Source organism: Eriocheir sinensis, chromosome 16 (genome assembly GCF_024679095.1).
Source record: "Eriocheir sinensis breed Jianghai 21 chromosome 16, ASM2467909v1, whole genome shotgun sequence".
NCBI lineage: Eukaryota > Metazoa > Arthropoda > Malacostraca > Decapoda > Varunidae > Eriocheir > Eriocheir sinensis.
In genome coordinates this window covers 17350939-17370264 of record NC_066524.1, presented here as the reverse complement: position 1 = coordinate 17370264, position 19326 = coordinate 17350939, and the positions used below count along the sequence as shown (strand labels likewise).

General features: G+C 44.4%; 1 protein-coding gene across 3 annotated transcripts in view; it reads left to right on the top strand.

The window, feature by feature from the left end:
* Window positions 1-885: 885 nt before the first annotated feature.
* Window positions 886-19326, top strand: part of LOC126999456 (tyrosine-protein phosphatase 69D-like) — a 32326-nt gene continuing 13885 nt past the window's right edge. For 2 of the 3 annotated variants that reach the window (XM_050862058.1, XM_050862056.1), the window contains exons 1-22: window positions 886-1044; window positions 2673-2777; window positions 3352-3481; window positions 3941-4113; window positions 4733-4871; window positions 5335-5489; window positions 5656-5765; window positions 5932-6106; window positions 8936-9159; window positions 9268-9621; window positions 10082-10263; window positions 10594-10731; window positions 11074-11333; window positions 12136-12394; window positions 13883-14027; window positions 15109-15313; window positions 15856-16044; window positions 16527-16725; window positions 17141-17276; window positions 17688-17837; window positions 18443-18613; window positions 19202-19318. In XM_050862058.1, coding sequence (XP_050718015.1) covers window positions 2687-2777; window positions 3352-3481; window positions 3941-4113; window positions 4733-4871; window positions 5335-5489; window positions 5656-5765; window positions 5932-6106; window positions 8936-9159; window positions 9268-9621; window positions 10082-10263; window positions 10594-10731; window positions 11074-11333; window positions 12136-12394; window positions 13883-14027; window positions 15109-15313; window positions 15856-16044; window positions 16527-16725; window positions 17141-17276; window positions 17688-17837; window positions 18443-18613; window positions 19202-19318 — 3702 coding nt within the window. In that variant the 5' untranslated portion in view covers window positions 886-1044; window positions 2673-2686. The remainder of the gene's footprint in view (window positions 1045-2672; window positions 2778-3351; window positions 3482-3940; window positions 4114-4732; window positions 4872-5334; window positions 5490-5655; window positions 5766-5931; window positions 6107-8935; window positions 9160-9267; window positions 9622-10081; window positions 10264-10593; window positions 10732-11073; window positions 11334-12135; window positions 12395-13882; window positions 14028-15108; window positions 15314-15855; window positions 16045-16526; window positions 16726-17140; window positions 17277-17687; window positions 17838-18442; window positions 18614-19201; window positions 19319-19326) is intronic. The other variant, XM_050862057.1, reaches the window with a different exon arrangement.

Sequence of the window (19326 nt, the reverse complement as noted above, 5' to 3'; positions counted from 1 at the left end):
CTCTGCTGTTACCTACCTGTCCCTCCTCTTATCCAATTCCGTGCATGTTACCCTTTGAATTAATCACTAAGGCCATGTTTGTGATTATATAGAAGGACGTGTATGCCCATTTATCCCTATTTTATTGACCTTTCTATTTCAGAGACCCGTATTGTTTCATTCAAAGGGGCACTATAATAATCTTCGTGGCCTTGATATGCCCGCTTTTTTTTGTCTCCTGGTGGAACCGCTTAATTCTGCCACTGCGTATATGTTTCCTGTTAATAATAGGTATACTCCTCTATTACATCATTTCCTTGTCTATCTATCATTACGTGTATGTTACCAAGGCCTTGTTTGTGCTTATATAGATGGATGGGTATACCTATTTAACCCTATTTTATTGCCCCTAACTCCTATTTCTGAGTGGAGCCCCCCGTAAGGTCACCCAGCATTTAAATGACCATCCACGTGTATTCTACTTCTAATTTGATCATATTAACCTTTTCTCTATGCCTGTTTATGGATATATCTGCCTATTTAAGCCTATTAGACCCTCCTATCCCAGTGTTTGGCGCCGCCCGTGAATTAAGTCTCAATTAAGGGTCTCGCCTATCCACTTATCTACCCACCCACTCCTTCTACCTGCCTATCCACGTGTATTCCACCTTTAGTATAATCACAATCGCCTTTTCTATATGTCTATTTGGCTATTTACGCCTATTTCAAGCTAAATGCCTCTCCTATCCCTATGACTGGCGCCGCCCATGAGGTCACATTCTAAGCGTTGCCATCACCCACTCTATCCACCTGCCTATCCACGCGTGCCATACCTTTAGTTTAACCATCATAGCCCCTTCCCTATGTCTATTTATGGCTGTTAACGCCTATTTCGGCCCCCGTGCCCCTCCTAGCCCTGGTTGCCTCGGCCCCCGCCAGGGTGCCTCAGTGTGCCTGGCGTTGTTGTGGCCGAGCCTCGCGCCGTAAACAAAGCTGCATTTTATCACTTTTTCACCCTCCTCCCGCCCTGAACCCCCTGCTGGCACCCGGGACGCGAGGATGAGGGTGAGTGCCGGGGCCGGGCGGAGTGTCAGGGGCGTGGGGGCCGCGGCGGGGCGGTGAAGGCGGGGTGAAGGCGTCAAGGCGTGAGAGAGTGTGAGTCAAGACTTTTCCCCGTGTGCCGAGTGTCCCTTGGCGTCCCTGCGGCGCCCCGCGCGGCCTGGCGGGGCGGGCGCCGGGCGGCGGGCGGCGGGGCAGGGCAGGGGCGGGGCCTGCCGTGCCGCGGCGTGCCCCGGGGCGTGAGGGGCGGGGGCACCGCCGCGGCGGCCACACTCATTACTGCTTATTATTAGTCTAATTAAGCGCCGTGCAGGGGCTGGGGCACGAGACTTGGCGGTAAATCTCTCTTATTGCCGCTTTCTATTTTTGGTGTTTGTCTTTCTTTCATTAGGTACTTCGATTTGAGTGTTTTGAGCTCCCATGTGTGCACGTGAATAATAACCATTACATGCCCAATGGCCAGTGTGACCAGATGGGGAAACACAAGGGGTACAAAGGGGCAGAGCCCCTGTCAGGGTTACATATAATTCACTTGTATTTATAACCCTGATGGGGGATGGTGGGGCGGAGCCCCCCTGTTAGGAGGTTACACGTATATTCACCTGTTTTAGTGGCCCCAAGGGGATCAAGAGGGGCAAAGCCCCTTATAGGTATGAGTGTTAACACTCCTATTGGTTTCTAGCCGTGGTGAGTCATTGGGTTTGGTTGCTGTGGAACTCTGTGCTAACCAGTACAGCCGCTCATGGCTGTGTAGGTTAGCACACATTTTTCATGGTTATTTTCTCAGCCGTTTTGATCCCTACACGGTCATTTTGGAGATTGACTCCGCGCCTCCAAAACACGATATTACGCCTCCATATTATAGTTAAGGGACAAAATACATGTCCCTCAACCATAATATGAAGGCACAAGTACTTAAAAGTAAGGTAAAAGGCCTAATCCCCATCCCCTAATGATCTTGGGGGACGCGTGGGAAATCGGGGTCTTTGGGTGGGGGATCATATTTAAACTACTCCAACCGAACTTTACATAACCTAACCTCTAACAGGGGGGCTTCGCCCCTCTCAACCCCCCTCCTAGCCAGGGGGGCACAGCCCTCCCTGTACCCCCCCACATGTATGATGCACCGGTAAAACTAGAGAAGTACAACAGTATGTGAGACTTTGGAAAGGTTATTATTCTCGTGGGGGCAATATTGGAGGCGCATAGTGAATCTCCATATTTAGCTCCAACACTTCCCAGTGGTTTCCTGGGAGGTTTAAAGGTTAGTAAAAAATGTTATGACAACAGAAGAGGAGTTGGTTTAGTAGGTAACGAGTAATAATAGCAATCATTACCCAGTTATCAGGATCAAATTGTGGCTACAATTCCTTTCTTCAACAAATGAGGTTTCAAAACACTCAAATGGAACAGAAACTATTAATGGAAGAAAAACAAAATCAAAATAGGAAGCTTCACTGTGCTGATGTGCCAACTTATTTTCAAGTCCGTAACTTGCAGGATGGAATTTATGATATGTTACACTATATGTGGTAGATAATGCACCAGAAGTAAGTAAACATTTCCTCATTTGAATATGTTGCCAGATCCCTCATGAATAAAGTTGTTTATTTAATCTCCTTATGTCTGTCCAGGGACCTTAGAGCCAATGATGGAGAGGGTCATCACTGTAGCTACCATGACGAAGGGCCTCCTGCCCCTCCTCATCCTCCTGGTGGCCCCCCTCACACACCCCTCACGTAAGCCTCACACCCTTCTCCTCTACATCAATTAATGTCAGGCTCTTGAGTTGTGTATACCATGATTATATACTTTTAAATACAGTCTGGAGATCGATTAGCTCAATGATTATGATTACTCCTATTTTTTGAGCAAGAAATTCATATATGTTTTCTATGTAATGAGTTTTTATGACAAGTTTTGTTATTAGTATGTACCTTATGATGATACAGCAACTTAGGTATGTGTCATGTGCTCTCTTAAAGTTGATCTGCAAGATGCGAGTGAAGAAAATTTCATATATTTTGAAAAATTACAGAACAGTAAAATGAATGGTTCGAAGAGTTATGAAAGTGGAAAGTTTAGGCAAAATTTGGGAATAGAGCAGAAAGAGTCACAGTTGTATATGGAAATTGATGAGACTAGGATTAGGAGAAGTCAAATTTAAATGGCAGTGGAATCATGAAACACAGAAAAGTTATGGCAATGAGCAGACAGAGTAACAGTTTAGATATGCTGACTGATTATATTGGATAGCTTAGAATAGTTAGGTTTAAATGGCACTAACAAGTCTCGTGGTGTGTGCCTAAACAGACGGCCAGGTGGTGAGGGAAATAGCAGTGGAGTCAGGGAGTACAGAGCCCCTTGCCGGAACCAATGTGACGCTCTCCTGCAAGGGGCGCGGCGACATGCTGCAGTGGCGGCATGGACACCACAACATCACGTGAGTATTGCCATGTGCTTGTGACTCGCCCTCCTTTCTTACTCTACCTTTGCTTGAACTTTACTTTCCTTGCCTCTTCCTTTACTTGTGTTTCTCTATTACTCACCCTGTGTTCCTTACTCTTTATCCTGTGTTTCTTGCATTCCTGTATTCCTCTTTATTGTTACTCACCCTCCTTTCTTAACCTTTATCTGTGTTCCTCTTACTCACCTTCCTTTCCTCTTTACTCAACTTCCTTACCATCTCCCACTTTCTTCTTCTCTCATTTTCTTATTACTTATGCTTGTTACTCAATTTCCTTTCTCATCTTCTATCTGTCTCCCTCTTGTTACTCACCCTCTCACCCTCCTTCCTTACTCTTTATCTGTTTTCCTCTTTATTGTTACTCACCCTCCTTCTATACTCTTCATCCGTGTTCCTCTTTACTCATCTCCTTTGCCTCCCCCCCCCCCACCCCAGACCCAATGAGGACAGGTGGCATGTGGAGATTGAGTCAGAGCCACGGAATGTCATCAAGAGTCGCCTCACCATTTTACAAGTGACGCTGAGGGACTCTGGCCGATACCACTGCCAGCTCACCAAGAACAGCAAAGACAAGGTTGCCGAGGGGAATATAACCCTCCACGTGCAAGGTAATGATAGGTTACTTCACTTATTATTTACTACTCTTCATCCCACCATTATTGTACCAGTGTCAGCTCACAAAGATAAACAAAAGCAAGGTTGCCGATGGAAATATAACCCTTCATGTGCAAGGTGATGATGGGTTACTACACTTATTATTGTTTTTTATTCAAGCATTTTCATCATCCACTTACCTTTAAGATGCCATCATTTTGTTTAATTTATTTCCTCTCTCCTCTGATCATTGGGTTGCCTCACTAATTACTGTTTTTTTATTCCAATTTTTTGTACTAACTTTCCTTAAACATGTCATAATTTCATTTTATTTCTTGCCTCCCTCCTCTGGTCATGGGTTACTGCACTTACTATTCCTCTTTTTATTCCTATTATTATTATTATCCACATTCCTTAAGTGATCATTGGTTACTTTACTATCATTATTGCTCTTTTTATCCCACCATTCTTATTATTATCCATGTTCCTTGTGATTATCCTTATGTTCCATCTTTTTTTTATTGCCTCCCTCCATATCTTCCCTATTAGTTGCTTCATCAGTACCCCAGTTGTTCATTATCAGTACTCCAGTTGTCCATTTCCTCCATGGTTTCTTTCTTCCTTCCTCTCCAGCGAGCCCGGTGCTGAGGGAGGCCCGAAATGACACAGTGCGGGCCGGTTTCAAGGCTAAGCTCTCCTGCACCTTCTCGGCCGCTCCCGCCCCTGAAGTACACTGGCTTAAGGGGAAGGATATGCTGGATAAGATGAAAGAGTAAGTTAGATTATCGCTCCCTGTGTTTTTGTATCTTGGAATCTTGTCTGTGTTACTCAAGTGTGTGTTTCTGAAATCTGTCTTTTATATCCTTATACGTTATTGCTTGCTTTTGTGGGATAGTGACGTAGTGGGCTTTCTTACCTTCTATCTTTTTCTTTTTTCTTCCTTTCTTTCATTTTCATTCTTTTTCCTTTTTTCTTTTTTCTTTTTCTTTCTTTCCTTTCATTCTTTCTTTATTTATTTTTCTTTCTTTTTCTTTCTTTCCTTCTTTTTTTTTAGCTGTTTCCTTTTCCATAACCACACAAAAAAGAGTTGACCTGATGTTCTTATGTTAGTATATTGTTTTCTTTCTTCCTTTCTTGTACCTTCTTTCTTTTCTATCCTTTTTTTCCTTTGCCATAACCACACAAAAAAATAGTTGGCCCGATCTTACGTGTCATGTATTTCCCTTCTCCCGCAGCTACACTATTACGCCAAAACAGGAATCGGGACTCCACCTCTCGGACCTCGTCATTGAGAACGTGACCCTGAAGGACAACGGGACATACAAGTGTTTGGCCTCCAACGCAGTGGGGCCCGGAGACATGCCTGGTGAACCCATCCTCATTGTGCAAGGTAAGAACGGAATGCTTAATTAAATGGTTGTGACACTTGTGCTCCTATTAAACAAAACAGTAGCAGTAGCAAGTAGGTTTTCCCATCATTTTGTAAGTCAATAATATGCTTCCATCTATTTCTGATTAAGGTTATGATTCTTATGGTATGTTTGAACTCCTCACAGATCTGCCAGAGGTTAACCTGACGCTGGTGAGAGCCATTGGGACCAGCCAGATCCAGATGGAGTGGGCGGTGCTGGACAATAACTCACCCATCCAGCTGACCAAGATACTGGTGGGTCATGTTCATACACTCTCACCCATGCACTTTGTTGTCAATCAATCAATGGGGGTATACACTGTGAGAGAAGAAAGTGTGAGAATTTGGGTTTAAGTGGAAATAGTTGTGGGAGTTGAAGGCATCTGAGAATACAGTTTTAAATCTCTCTTATACGTCACAGATCGCAAGTGGGGACTCAGACTTTGGCGAACCTTCACTGCTGGCTGGGGATCAGCAGGACATCATACTGGAGGACGTGGGAAGCGCCGGAGAGGTGGTGAGGATCAAGATTTTGGTGGCCAATGAGGTCGGCGAGACGGAGAGTGAAGAGGAGACGGTTACTCTGCTCAGTGAGGGTAAGTGACGAGTTATGTTAGGCTCCTGGGTGCCATGGGGGGGAGTGGAGAGAGTGAGAGAAAGAGTGTGAGTGAGTGTGTGATAGTTTTTTTCTCTTAAACTTCTCATGTATAAAAGAATGGAAAAGTAATGGTTGCTATGATGATCAGCGTCAGGGAACTATTGAGGAGTGACTTTTTGCTTCTGTGTGAATACTTATCTTTCATCTATCTCTAATTAGTTCTATTTTATTTCACTCACTCCCTTCTAGTTCAGTATCTGCTCCTTGCATCTTGTTCTGACTGGCATTCCAATGATTCCATACCCCATTCAGATTTCTTCTATTTCATACTCCCTGTTTCAATACTTCGAAAGTTCTCCCTGTTAAGTAATGCAGTCCTCCATTTCAACATATATCATTGCTTCCCCTCCATGTGTGAATGCATCCCTAGTTACGATAAGGACCTTCCCTCCCCTGTCCACTAGGGAGCAGCTGTGTGGTGCTGGTGAATGAGCTGAGTGTGCCGTGGTCTGGGTGTGTCCTGTGCAGTGACTCTGATTGTGTTGTGTTTGATCTCTGCAGTGTTTTGGTGTGCAGTCATCCTGTGTGTTATATCTTTGTGTCTTTTTCTGTCTGGTTTGAGGTGTCTGTCTGTTGAAGGAATGGAATGTATGGAGTGTTCTAGGCTGTTAACTCCCTGTGAGATGTCTTGAGGCTGTGTCTGTATTAAAGACTTCTTGATGTCAGAATAGGAAGTTTTGTCTCTCACTTTGAAGATAATTGATACAAGTTGGATTTGCTTTGCTGCGTCGTGGATAGGTACCACTGCACGTGGCCAAGGTATGTTGCATCATGGAGCACCCACCACGGCGGAAACACACACACACACAGACACACACACAGGACGTGTTGGTTGGTGCTTGGTGGTGTGTGGGACAGGGGGAGGTGGGAGGAGTGCTGAGGCCATGTCCCTACCCCCTCATCATACTATCTTGGCTGGTGCTAAGCTGGACAGAATAAAGATACAGAGTGACAAATGGATGCTGCACACACTCAATAAACCAGTAAAATAATGGCCACTCACTGTGCAATCAGAGACTAGATATGATGGCGGAAGAAATGTATGACATACTTGATATAACTTGACTTAAAAAGGCAAATTTTGAATGTCAGATGTAATAAGGTCACTTTTCCACTTATAAAAGTGCACAAACAGTTCATATTTGAGGTATTCAAATAAAAGCACAATGAGATTTTTTTAATGATTTATTTTGAGATTTTCATTGGCAGTATTTTGCGTTTGTGTGTGTTGCAAAGGATTTCATGTAATAATAGAGATAGCAATAGTAAAAGTTTGACTGAAATTCTTGAAACATAAATGGGAGAGTAAGTTTCACTAAAGGTCAAGTTCAGTCTGGCTCTTTAGTATCATGTCTCCTCATGATTAATAGTGTTTACAATTGCTGTGTGCCATTCCTTGTTTGTCCAGGATCTTTATTCAGTCCGAGTGTTTGTGTCCCCTCTTAGTGACATGACTCAGCGCTAGGGCCGGCCACTCACACCCTCACCCCTACTGACTCTTGTCCCTCCCTCCCACAAGGCATGGCTCAGCACAGTGCCATTATTCAGCACCAGGGAATGGCCAGTCACTCATTCATGAACTGACTCACTGAACCACAGCCCCTTGGGAGTCCGTCCACACCCACCAACACTCCACTGATGCACACTCCCTCGTTTGGGGGGGCAGTACATTCATTGTGGTTGTGCATTGCATGACTTCCTGTAAATGTCAGAAGAGTGCATGATGAGGCAGGCAGCACAGGAGGGCATTACAGTTGTGTGCATCAATTAGCTGGGCTTTACATATTCTTCAAAGCAAGGGTCAGGGTAGGAGAAAATGCACAGAATAAGGATTATGAAGTTTGCATTCCTTACTCATTATTGTCTTCAAGCAGATGATACGTGAAAATCTTGTTATGATGACCTCACTTATTCTTATTCATTAGTTATTTGAAAGTGACACCCATATTTACTTAGTGGAGGAAAGTCCAATGACGGACTCTTGAGGTGTTCACTCATTAGGTGCACAGCCCAAGAATGTGTGTCATGGTAAGAGTGTAACAGAGGTGTTACTGGCATCCAGTCAGGTTGCCTCAGGTGCACTGCCAACCTGAGTATAACTGTCAGAGTACTGGTGATATACATGGTAGTTTTGTGGGGACCTTGTCGTCATTAATGGTTATACAGCATCATTTTCCTTTGGACCCTTTTTGTTTAACATCAATAAAATACAAATAAATGATCACCTTTATTCTATGTTGCTGATACAATAGATTTTGGGTCAGGATCTCTGGTCCATATGGAGAGTAAGATAGAATGTGTCTGGTATAGGAGGTAGCAAGCTTAGCAACCCTAGCCCCTAGAGTAAGCATGCCAGTAGGAGTTGATCAAGTGGTGTGTCGGCAGCTCTGTTGTGTACATAGGCAGCCTGTGGTCAGAAGCATGACTCCTCACCCCCGTGGACAGAAGGATCACCACTACTTCACCCAGAGACTCAGAGACTTCTCAAATGGCCTATCCAGCACTCATCAAACTTGTGTTCTCTTGGTGTTTTGAGATATTCCTGTCTGCCCACCTCTCCTCTCCTTTACTCTTTGCACTTTTTCCTTAAATTCTAAGTCACTCTCAACCCTAAGCACACACCTTCAAGAGATATTTCAGTATCCTAAGTGGTGCAACAATAAATATTAAATTATATGGAGAAATCTGAAGAGCTACAAAAAAATGACAGTTACAGGTAGCTCTGATTAGCCTGGATTTAAAAGGGTGTGCCCTTCGTCCTCAACAGAGCCAAGTTTTGTCCCAGTGGCCTCCCCCAAGGGCTCCGGGCTGGACTCCTTCACGGTGGGGTGGAGTCAGCCGGAGGATGAAGAGACGAGGGCGCTGGTGGGGCGCTACCACCTCTTCCTGCAGCAGCCAGAGTCAGGGGACGTTCAGGAGCTGTTCCTCTCTGTTCCAGCTGTTGATCATATGTTCACCAACCTCAAGCCAGCCACACAGTACACTTTCAAGGTAACGCGGCTTTTGTTTTTGTTTCGTTTTAAATGCCTAGGTGCTTGTTTCTCTAATGGGGCCAGAATGAATGAAAAAAACATAATTCATCCTCTTGTGGCTCCTCAGGTGGCTGCTTGCAAGGACGTCTTCCCTGAGAAGGAGAAGGATTGTGGGGAGTACTCCGAGGCGGTGCAAGGCAAGACAATGAATGGTGTTCCCGGTGTGATATCCGACCTGCTTGTGAAGTGTCATCAGAACCCACACACGCTGGCCAACACTGTCCACATCCACTGGAAGCCACCGCACAACCCTAACGGCGTCATCGACCGCTACAAGATTGAGTTGAAGGCGAGTGCATCCTACATCAACGAGGAGGGCCAGCGTCAGTTTCACAACGATGAGCACCAGCAGAACGTGGCGGGCTCGCTGAGGAACTTCACCTTCTACGGGGCCTTGCCGAACACCAACTACACTGTGAAGGTGACTGTGTGGCTTGTTGTGTTATATATATATAGTGTGTGTGTGTGTGTGTGTGTGTGTGTGTCAAAGGCAATGTAGTGTAAGTGTTTTCATCTTCTTCGTTTAAAGTCCATCATCTTCCGTTCTCGGGGTTGAACTTGCGATGATCCTCCTCCATCTTGCTTGATCCAGTGCCAATCCTTCCTTTATTTCTAACACTGCTAAGCCTTCTTGTTGCACTGTTCCTCTCCATGTATTGTAAATGTTCTGTGTTACTTTATTATGGCAACTCAAGTATTCGCACACAAATCAGCATGTAACCAACACAACCCTATGACAGGTATATGCCAGGTTCAAGCATTGTATTGTGTTGTGTGAGTGTTGTAGTACATGTATTGCAAGTGTCTCAAGTTACTGTATTTATATTGGCAACTTCACAACTCGCATCAGTCGTCACCTAACCAACACAACCCCATGACAGGTGTATGCCGGGATCAAGCGCCAGTACAGCTCCCCGATGAATGCCGTGTGCAGCATGCCTGTCTCCACGCCCATCTCCACGCCCATCAAGAAGTGGTGGCGCTATCATCACAACGGCCGCATCGTGCTCAGGCTCCCCGTCCCTCGCGTCTCTGAGAGGAACGGGACGATTTGCTGCCACAGGTGAGGATTGGGGGAGTCGCCTTAACTACCACATATCTTTACCTGGGTGACATATTTAAGGCCAGGTGTTCTGTGACTAATCTTTCTTCTTCCTTATCTTTTTCTTTTCTTTGTCTCCTTCCTTATTCTCCCTTATGGTATTGGATGGCCCATGAGTCTCTCCTACTCTTGATGGTCGCTAACTCTTGCCTCCCTGATGTTTATCCTTTTGGTTCCGCAACTAATATTATTGTACATTGTTTCACTGTTTGTCCTCCTCCTTCTCCCCCCTCCCCCCGCCCCCACACACACATGTATCCCTTGACTAAGCAGCAACACTTTCTCCTGCAGGGTGGTGGTGGTGAAGCTGGAAACGGGTGCCTCCCTTCAGACCCTCCGTGAGCCCGGCAACATCCCGCTCAGCACGTACGAGGAGGTCCACAGCTCACCGTCAGCCACTGGGGCTTATGTGGCGGAGGCTTTCTCGGGGTGAGCTGCTGTACATTTGTTTGCTCGTTGATGCCATTCCATTGTCTTTTTATTTTGTTTTATTTTACATATTCCACACTTGTTTCTTGTTGGACTGATTTGCCTCTTTGGTACATGGAATATTTTTTTTATTGTGTCCGTAAATTTGATTGATGCTAAACGGAATTTCACTATGTTGTATGGAAAAGGAATCATAACTTGAGGTCTTGTGCTAAATAGACATCGTTAAATAGAGCCATGTCAAATTTTAAGTCCCCTGTAGTAGTAGTATTAGCAGCAGTAGCAGTAGTATAACTTGGTATTAGTATATGTGAAGTCATCACTGCTTTCATCTTCCTCCAGGTGGCATATCAAGGACAAATACCTGCTGCTGGGTGATGGAGAGGTGGCTGGGAACTGGTCTTGGGGCTGCTCTCAGTGTCTTGGAAGCATAAGCCCCATTGGTGACCCCTCGGCCGCCCACAGCACTGACAACAGAGCCACCACAGTGCCACCAACTCGAGGGAACCGCAGGGACTTGCTCTCCCTGCAGAAGGTGCCCCCTGTGGTTGATGGCCTGCTGTCAAGTGAGGCAAACTACACGGGCTTTGTGATCATGTCAGGTGAGGGTATAGTGTGTTTTTTTGGGGGTTGTGTCAAGGCCTGATAGGAGAGGGGCTTTAAGTCAATATTGTCAAATGCTTTCCGCTCACATCAACTATTTCCAAAGGCTGAAAAGGAGATATGTCGGGTTCTCATGAGTTTTTTTAGGTTCATGGTACGTAAGAAGGGTCAAACTACCAGCAGGGTCATTAAACTACCCCTGGAAATGACCCAAACTCTCATGAAAGCCTTGTTAAATATGTGACTTGGGTGACAAATTGTTAAAAAATACAGCCCTTAGTGTGTTTTTTCTTTCTTCTTTTTATTTAACATCCTTATTTTCCCTCATGGATGTGCGTGAAGCTGAATATAGTCGCTGTCCTTTATGCCTCTTACTGTTAAGTGTTTACCTATCTATTATTTCATTCATTATTTCATTCTGTAGTCTGCATATTCTCAGCTGACACTTTCTTGCAACTGTACCATCTAAGTCTGCGATCACTATAGTTAATTTAAGCACCTTCACTATCTACAGCTTCTCCATTGATTTTCCTTAACCAACCATTATATCATCCATTATTTCATTCCGTATTCTTAATGTTCTAACCTGACATTTCTTGCTACTGTATCCTCTAAGTATTCCCAGTATTATGCTTTTCCACTTTCACTAACTACAGCTTCCTATACACTGATTAACTACTTATTGTTTCATCCCACATTCTGCATATTCCCATCATTAATAGCATGTTTCTCCACCTTCACCAACTACATCCTCCCTGACACTGATCTTCCCTAACCATCCCGTTGTACATTCTCTCACAGTGGAGGGCAAAGAGGGGAAGGTGCTGACCTCCTACACCGACTTCTTCCCCATTATCCAACCCAAGGAGGAGGTGACCACATATGATCCTGACCCTCCACCGAGTATCACAGAGATGGAGATCATCTATGTCGCGGCAGGACTCTTCACCTTCCTCCTGCTGCTCTCCTTCGCCCTCTGCACCCTCCTCTGCTTCTACCGTCGCAGGAACAAGCACTTGGAGGAGGAGGAGGTGGCGGAGAGTCTGTCCGGCTCGCTTGGGTAAGGCTTTTCGGGCTTGTTCTTGTCATTCACTCACTGGATTGTTTGGTGATTCAGGCTTTCAAGAGATGAGGTTACAGTAAAGTGGAATTATCTTAGTTAATTTGTTTCTACTAACGGTTTCAGGGGCTGTGTTCCCCTGTTTTTCGCATCGGACAAGGATGTTATTTTGGCAGTGGATGTTTGAGACCCCGACCTAATGGGCAAAAATATGATTTGGTGTCACATGTGGATAATGAAGCACTTATAAGAGTAAATTTAGGGTAAACTTGGCTGAAAGTTAAAGGCACTGTGAGCGAGGCTAGCCCCGCCCCACTCATCTTCTCGTGATGTCGATGTGACGTTTAGCTCTGACGTATGAGTAATCATCCATCCAACCAGTAATTATGTCTTACTGCTTCACACACACACACACACACACACACACACACACTGTAGCAATATTTAATCTACTGTAAATATGGATGTTCCTTATATGGACTATCAGTTGGGGAGAAACAGTTTTACTCAAAGGAAATTACTTATCCTTTACATGGAAAATGTGACTATTGGTAGTACATGCTGCATGTATGTAAGCGAGCAGTAGTTTTTGGTTTCATCCCTTGTTGGTTCACCAACCTCCCCCATACCCAACCTTTCCTTCCTCACACAATCATCCCCACCCAACTACCCAACAACACCTTTGTCGTTGGCGGGGCCAGCCTCGCTCACAGTGCCTTTAACTTTCAGCCAAGTTTACCTTAAATTTACTCTTATAAGTGCTTCATTATCCACATGTGACCAAATCATATTTTTGCCCATTAGGTCGGGGTCTCAAACATCCACTGCCAAAATAACATCCTTGTCCGATGCTTTGTTAAAGATTTATTTGCGAAAAACAGGGGAACACGGCCCCTGAAACCCTTAGTAGGCTTGTATTATTTGATATTCTTGTATTATATGAGTTAGTTCACATATTCAACTTTTACATTGGTGTGTGAACTATATTTTGCAACAGATCCAAGCCTTAGTTTGTTTCCGTCTCTCTAAGAACAGGGAAGGTAGGTATGAGGCGTGTAGTGTTAGAGGGGCGACCTGCCATATTAATAGTTTTGAGAGAAGAATCACACAACTTGAGGCTGTTTTTAACCCGGTAGCAGCGACGGGCCAAATTTGTGGCTTTACCGTGTAGCAGCAACAGGCCAAATTTGTGCCATGATATAAACCCCCCAAAATAGATGATGCATAAACTGATCTTAAAAGCGTTGATATATATTATGAAATGGTTTGTGTAAGTGATGATTTATCTCATTTTTCTCGCTTAGAAGGACCAGTAAAAAACATGGTCCCCGCTGCTACCGGGTTAAGTCACAGTGCAGCAAGAATTAAGCTGCCAAATGCCTCCAAAAACACAATACCACCTTAATTCATTTGGTTGCCCCTTTTACACTCCTCGTATAATCCTTCCCTCTTCCCGGCTCACAGCATTAACCACACCCTCCCCTGCAGGAGAATATTCAGGTCCCTGAGACGCTCCCACACGCTAATGTCACAGCCGGCCGTGGATGTGAAGCCTGTGCCCAGGGAGGAGCTGGTGCCGCAGTACATCGAGAAGCTTAAGGACTCAGAGCTTGGGTTCCGCAGGGAGTACGAGGTGGGTAGCAGGGGAAGGTTATGGGGGTCACGTCATCACAGGCAGCGTTGTCAGATTTTCTTACTCAGCCTCTTATATTTACCGACTTCCGACCCAAAAACCGTCTCGTGGACCCCAATAAGGAGATTCACTTATAATTATCGTTAAAATTGTTAGTTCCTGATGTTTCTTGGCAATAGTTAGGCGTCAGAAACCGGTTAATACTATACTCTGAGTACGACAATCTGGCAATGGTGATCACAGGAGGGCTCGGAGGGGGTGCTTGTGAAACCTTGAAAATATAGGAATAAGAAGAGAGGGTCGTAGATAGGTAAGTAGGTATTTAGTTAGTTAGTAGGTAGATAGGAAGTTAGTTGTAGATAAAATAAGTTAAAGGGAAGTATCAGAAGGTGGGAAGGTTATGGGGGTCACATCATCAGAGGAGGGCTCGGAGGGGGTGCTTGTGAAAAACTTGAAAATATGGAAATAAGAATAGAGGGTTGTGGGTAGGTAAGTAGGTACTGAGTTAGTTAGTTAGTAGGTAGACAGGAAGTTAGTTATAGATAAAATAAGTTAAAGGGAAGTATCAGAAGGTTATAGGTAGCATGAGTTAGAAATAGAATGAGTAGAAGGTTGTGGGAGCTCAAATAGATGTAATTAAAAAACAAACCTACACTAACAGTAACCATTTGAGGGTGACACTGTATCCAGGCGTAGAGAGAACCAGTCGTTGCCATCCTCTCACCTCAACACAAGCACAAAACAAAACAGTGATATCGGTGCTCTCAGTTGCTTCCCCTTCTCACATCAGCCATTTCCACAGGTTGCAAAGGAGATTAATCAGGTTCTTATGAGTTTTTTTTCACGTTCATGGTGCAGTAGCCTTGTCAAACTACCACCGGGATAAAACTACCCATGGAAATACCTACACCTCCTAAGAAAGCCCTAACAAGTGTGTGTGCTTGGGTCCTGAAATTTTTTGAGAATATGCCCCTACTTCTCCTTTCTTATCTCCTTCTCTTACTTCTTCCCTTCTCCTCTTTCCTCCTCTTCTTACTTCTTCCTCTCTCCTCCTCTTCCTACGTTTCTCTTTCTCCTCCAGGCCCTCCCGGAGAAATTCTACGATCGCACGTCAAGAGCCTCGGACATGATCGAGAACGCCCCCAAGAACAGGTACCCCGACATCAAGGCGTACGACCAGACTCGGGTCAAGCTCTCGCAGATCAACGGGGCCATCGGGTCGGACTACATCAATGCCAACTACGTTCTCGGGTACAAGGAGAGGAAGAAATTCATCTGTGCCCAAGGTGAGGCTGAAGGGGCGGATTTTTTCTTTCGTTTTTCTTTCTTTTTTCATTGTCTGAGTAACCTTATTTTTTGGGGGTGGATTCTTGGGATGCTGTGTTAACCTAGAACCATACTTTTCACCTCCTGGAAGGCAAATGTTAGTGTGAAGGTCATGGTTATATTCTAGGGTAGGAAGACATGGGGTATGGGTTATGTTTGCTAATTGGTATACATGTAAATTGGTACTGAGCTTACTGTCTCAAGTCTGCAAATACAAAGACATTCAAATAGTCACTCATGATATTATTTTTTTGGGTTTAGTCATGAAAAATCTAACCACTCAGCCAGTGCAATGCTATTTTTTTCCTCTTCCTCCAACTGCCTCATGTCTCTCTCAGTTTCATCTCCACCTGATCCTCTGTCTTCCTCTCATTCGTCTCCCCTCCACCTGACTTCTCCGTGCCATCTTCGCAGGGTTAACCTCAGTATAGCCCATAAGTACACAAACCTAAATCCACCTCAACTCTAATTCCACCTCGACCACCACCTCCTCACTCCACAGGCCCGATGGAGACAACCGTGGATGACTTCTGGCGGATGATCGTGGAGCAGGGCTGTGGCGTGGTGGTGATGCTGACCAACCTGGAGGAGACGGGGAAGGTGAAGTGCGTCAAGTACTGGCCTGAGGCGGGGCAACCCAAGACATTCGGGAACGTTACCATCTACCTGGTGAAGGAGAAGGCCTACTCGGGTAAGTCTTGGGATGATAGAGAAAGTTTCTGTTTATATTACCTTACTTTTTTCCTTCTTCTTTTTCACATTACCGTACTTCTTTCCTTCTTCATTTTCTTTATTTAACGTCCTTATGTTTGAAGATTTTTATGTTTGTATTACCTGATGTCAATAATAAAGTGGATTCAAATTTGGGGGTTGTCTTTTAGAGAGAGTGTAACGTTTAAAAAGATTTGGTTGTTGTGCTCTGCTTCTTGTACTTCTTTTTCATCTTCTTCACCTTCATCTTCTTCATCTTCCTCTTCTTCATCTTTCTTTTCCTTTTGTTCTTGTTCTTCTTGTTCTTCTTCCAGCCCCACAGTCCCAAAATCTTCTTTTTCTTCCTTCTTCTTCTTCTTCTTCTTCTTCTTCTTCTTAATCAGTACATCATTATTTTCCCATATGTTATTGGACGTCCCACACTCTTAACACTTAATACTGATGCACAAACTTCCATTACAGACTTCATGGTGCGAACACTAAGGGCAGAATGGGGCGGGGGCGAGGGGGAGGACCTGCACACCCACGAGGTTTGCCAGTACCACTACCTCCTCTGGAAAGACTTCATCGCCCCGGAGCACCCCACCGGCGTCCTGTCCTTCCTCCGCAGGATCAACGAGACCTATTCGCAGGAGCAGGGATCCCTCCTTGTGCACTGCAGGTATGGAGGGGGGATAGAAAGGTCATAGTCGGAAAGTTAATCTTCATCTGAAATTGACATCTTTTTTGGCCACTCATTTACTGTCTTTTATAGGAGCAGTGATTAGTGAGCTTTTTTGATTTATTTTTGCCTGCTTTCTTTACTGTAAAAAATGATGCTGATCCAGTTTATGCTGTAATAATTTTTCTTCTATCTGAGTATCCTTGATTTTTGGGGGACTCTTAGAGATTGTGTGTAAAAGTATAACCTTATTTTTCATATCCCAGAAGATAGTTTAGAGTGTTCAAGGTCATATGTTAGAGTGTTCAAGGTTATATTCAGAGGCAGGAAAGCATAGGGTGTGGGATATGCTTACTAACTGGTACAAATTGTTAGTCATTCTATTTCAAACAAACCTGGTCCCTTTTTGCCGCAGTGCTGGAGTCGGCCGCACCGGGACCTTGGTGGCTCTGGACTCCCTGGTGATGGAGCTTGACGAGGAGGGTCAGGCCTCGATCTTTAACTTAATCTGTGACCTGCGGCACCAACGGAACTTCCTGGTGCAGTCCCTGGTAAGTCATGAGTCTGCAGATCATGATAGGGGTCAGGTTGTTTTACTAGATTAGGGCAAGGCCACTGAATTGCATAAACAGTTTTCTATAGTTGACATATTAACTTCTGGTTGTGTTGTTTTTGTGTATTCATCAGGACAACTTTAAATACATAGATAACAATAGCTGTGTCTGGGTTTTATGGGATATTTTTTGTAATGATTTCCACTCCTCTATATTAGTTCACAGTGAGGTAATAACTCTGACCCTTGTTTCCTAGCTCATTGTTTTACTTTTCCTATCATTATTTTTACCATCTTTTTTATTTTTGAGTTGCCATCACAATGTTAATTTTCCTAATCCTCTTATTGCTGCCTCCCAATCTGTAAATCCCAACCCCTGACCCTCACTCTCCTCCCTGTGTCCGAGCAGAAGCAGTACGTGTTCATCCACCGAGCCCTGATGGAATACTCTCAGTTCGGCAACACGGAGCTGACCATCAACCAGCTGAAGGAACTCTACAGCAACCACACGCACCATGACAGCGTGGACGACTCCTCACCCCTAGAGAAGGAGTTTGAGGTGTGTGTTTAGATAGTCGGCCTCTGGAAGCACGGTGTTATTTTACTTCGTTTTACTTATTAAGGGATTGATAGACTCCTTTTTCCTATTTTCGTCCAGCCCCATGAGGGAAAATAAGGGTTTTAAAAGACAGAGAAAGAAGATAGATTCCTTTTTCTCCAGTATCATATTTCTCATTTTTCTTCAGTATCAAAGCAGTTCAATTTGCCCATTCCTCTGCTCCTCTTGATAATCTCCTTTGCCTTTATCTATTCTTTCAGCGTCTTGGCAAAGTGGTGAAGTTTATTAATTTATTTAACTTATTGATAGATAGATAGATAGATAGGCAGTCCTTTTTTTTTCAGCATTTTTTTCCACAGTTTTCCCACATCAAAGAAGTTCTAATCATCCATTTCTCTGAGCCTCCAAGTAACCTCCTTTCCCTGTTCTTTCAGTGTCTTGGCAAAGTGGTGAAGTTTATTTTATTTAACTTATTGATAGATAGATAGATAGATAGGCAGTCCTTTTTTTTTCAGCATTATTTTCCACAGTTTTCCCACATCAAAGAAGTTCTAATCATCCATTTCTCTGAGCCTCCAAGTAACCTCCTTTCCCTGTTCTTTCAGCGTCTTGGCAAAGTGGTGGAGGACAGGAAACCGTTCGCCATTGCCACCAGCGAGGAAAACAAACCCAAGAATCGCTATGACTACGTCCTGCCCTACGATTCCAACCGGGTCATCTTGGCGCCGCTCTCCACCCGCCCGTCCTCCACGTACATCAACGCCTCCTTTGTCACGGTGAGTCGTTGTGGCTCTCTCCTATGTCACCAGTGGCTTATGATACCCGTCTGCCTCCTAGTTCTTGTGGTTCTTCTGTCACTAGAGCCTCATAATGCCCTGCCTTCTAATGTTGCTCTAATGTCTATCTCTTTCCATAGTGTCGCCTATATCAACAAGTTCTCTTTGCCTGCTCTGTGAATCTCTTACAACAAAAATATGGGAACTTTCCCTTTGATCTTAGACTAATATCTTTATCAGTACGAGCTTTGGAACCTTTTATATCTTCTTTTTAGTGTCCCAAGCACCACAAAACACATATGAATCGTTGAAAATAGAGGTACGGTGACTGGGCATTTTTTATTTTATTTATTTATTTATTTTTTACAGCAGAAGAGACCGTGCAAGGGCATAAAAAAAAGAAGAAAACAATAATGAAAAAAAAAAGCCCGCTACTTACTTCTCCTGAATAGAGTAGAGTGTAGTCTTACCCTGAATAGAGTAGAGGTAATCTTACCCTTCAAATTGCACTTAAAATCATCCCCTTACTATACCAGAAACGTCTCTCCACTTTCCCTCGTGATCCATTTCTTATTGTTTCTCCTGCAGGGGTATGACTTGGCGGAGTCCTTCATCGTGACGCAGGACCCCATGGAGAACACCATAGCAGACTTCTGGAGGATGGTGTTTGACCAGGAGGTGAACACGATCGTCATGCTCTCGGAGGTACGTTT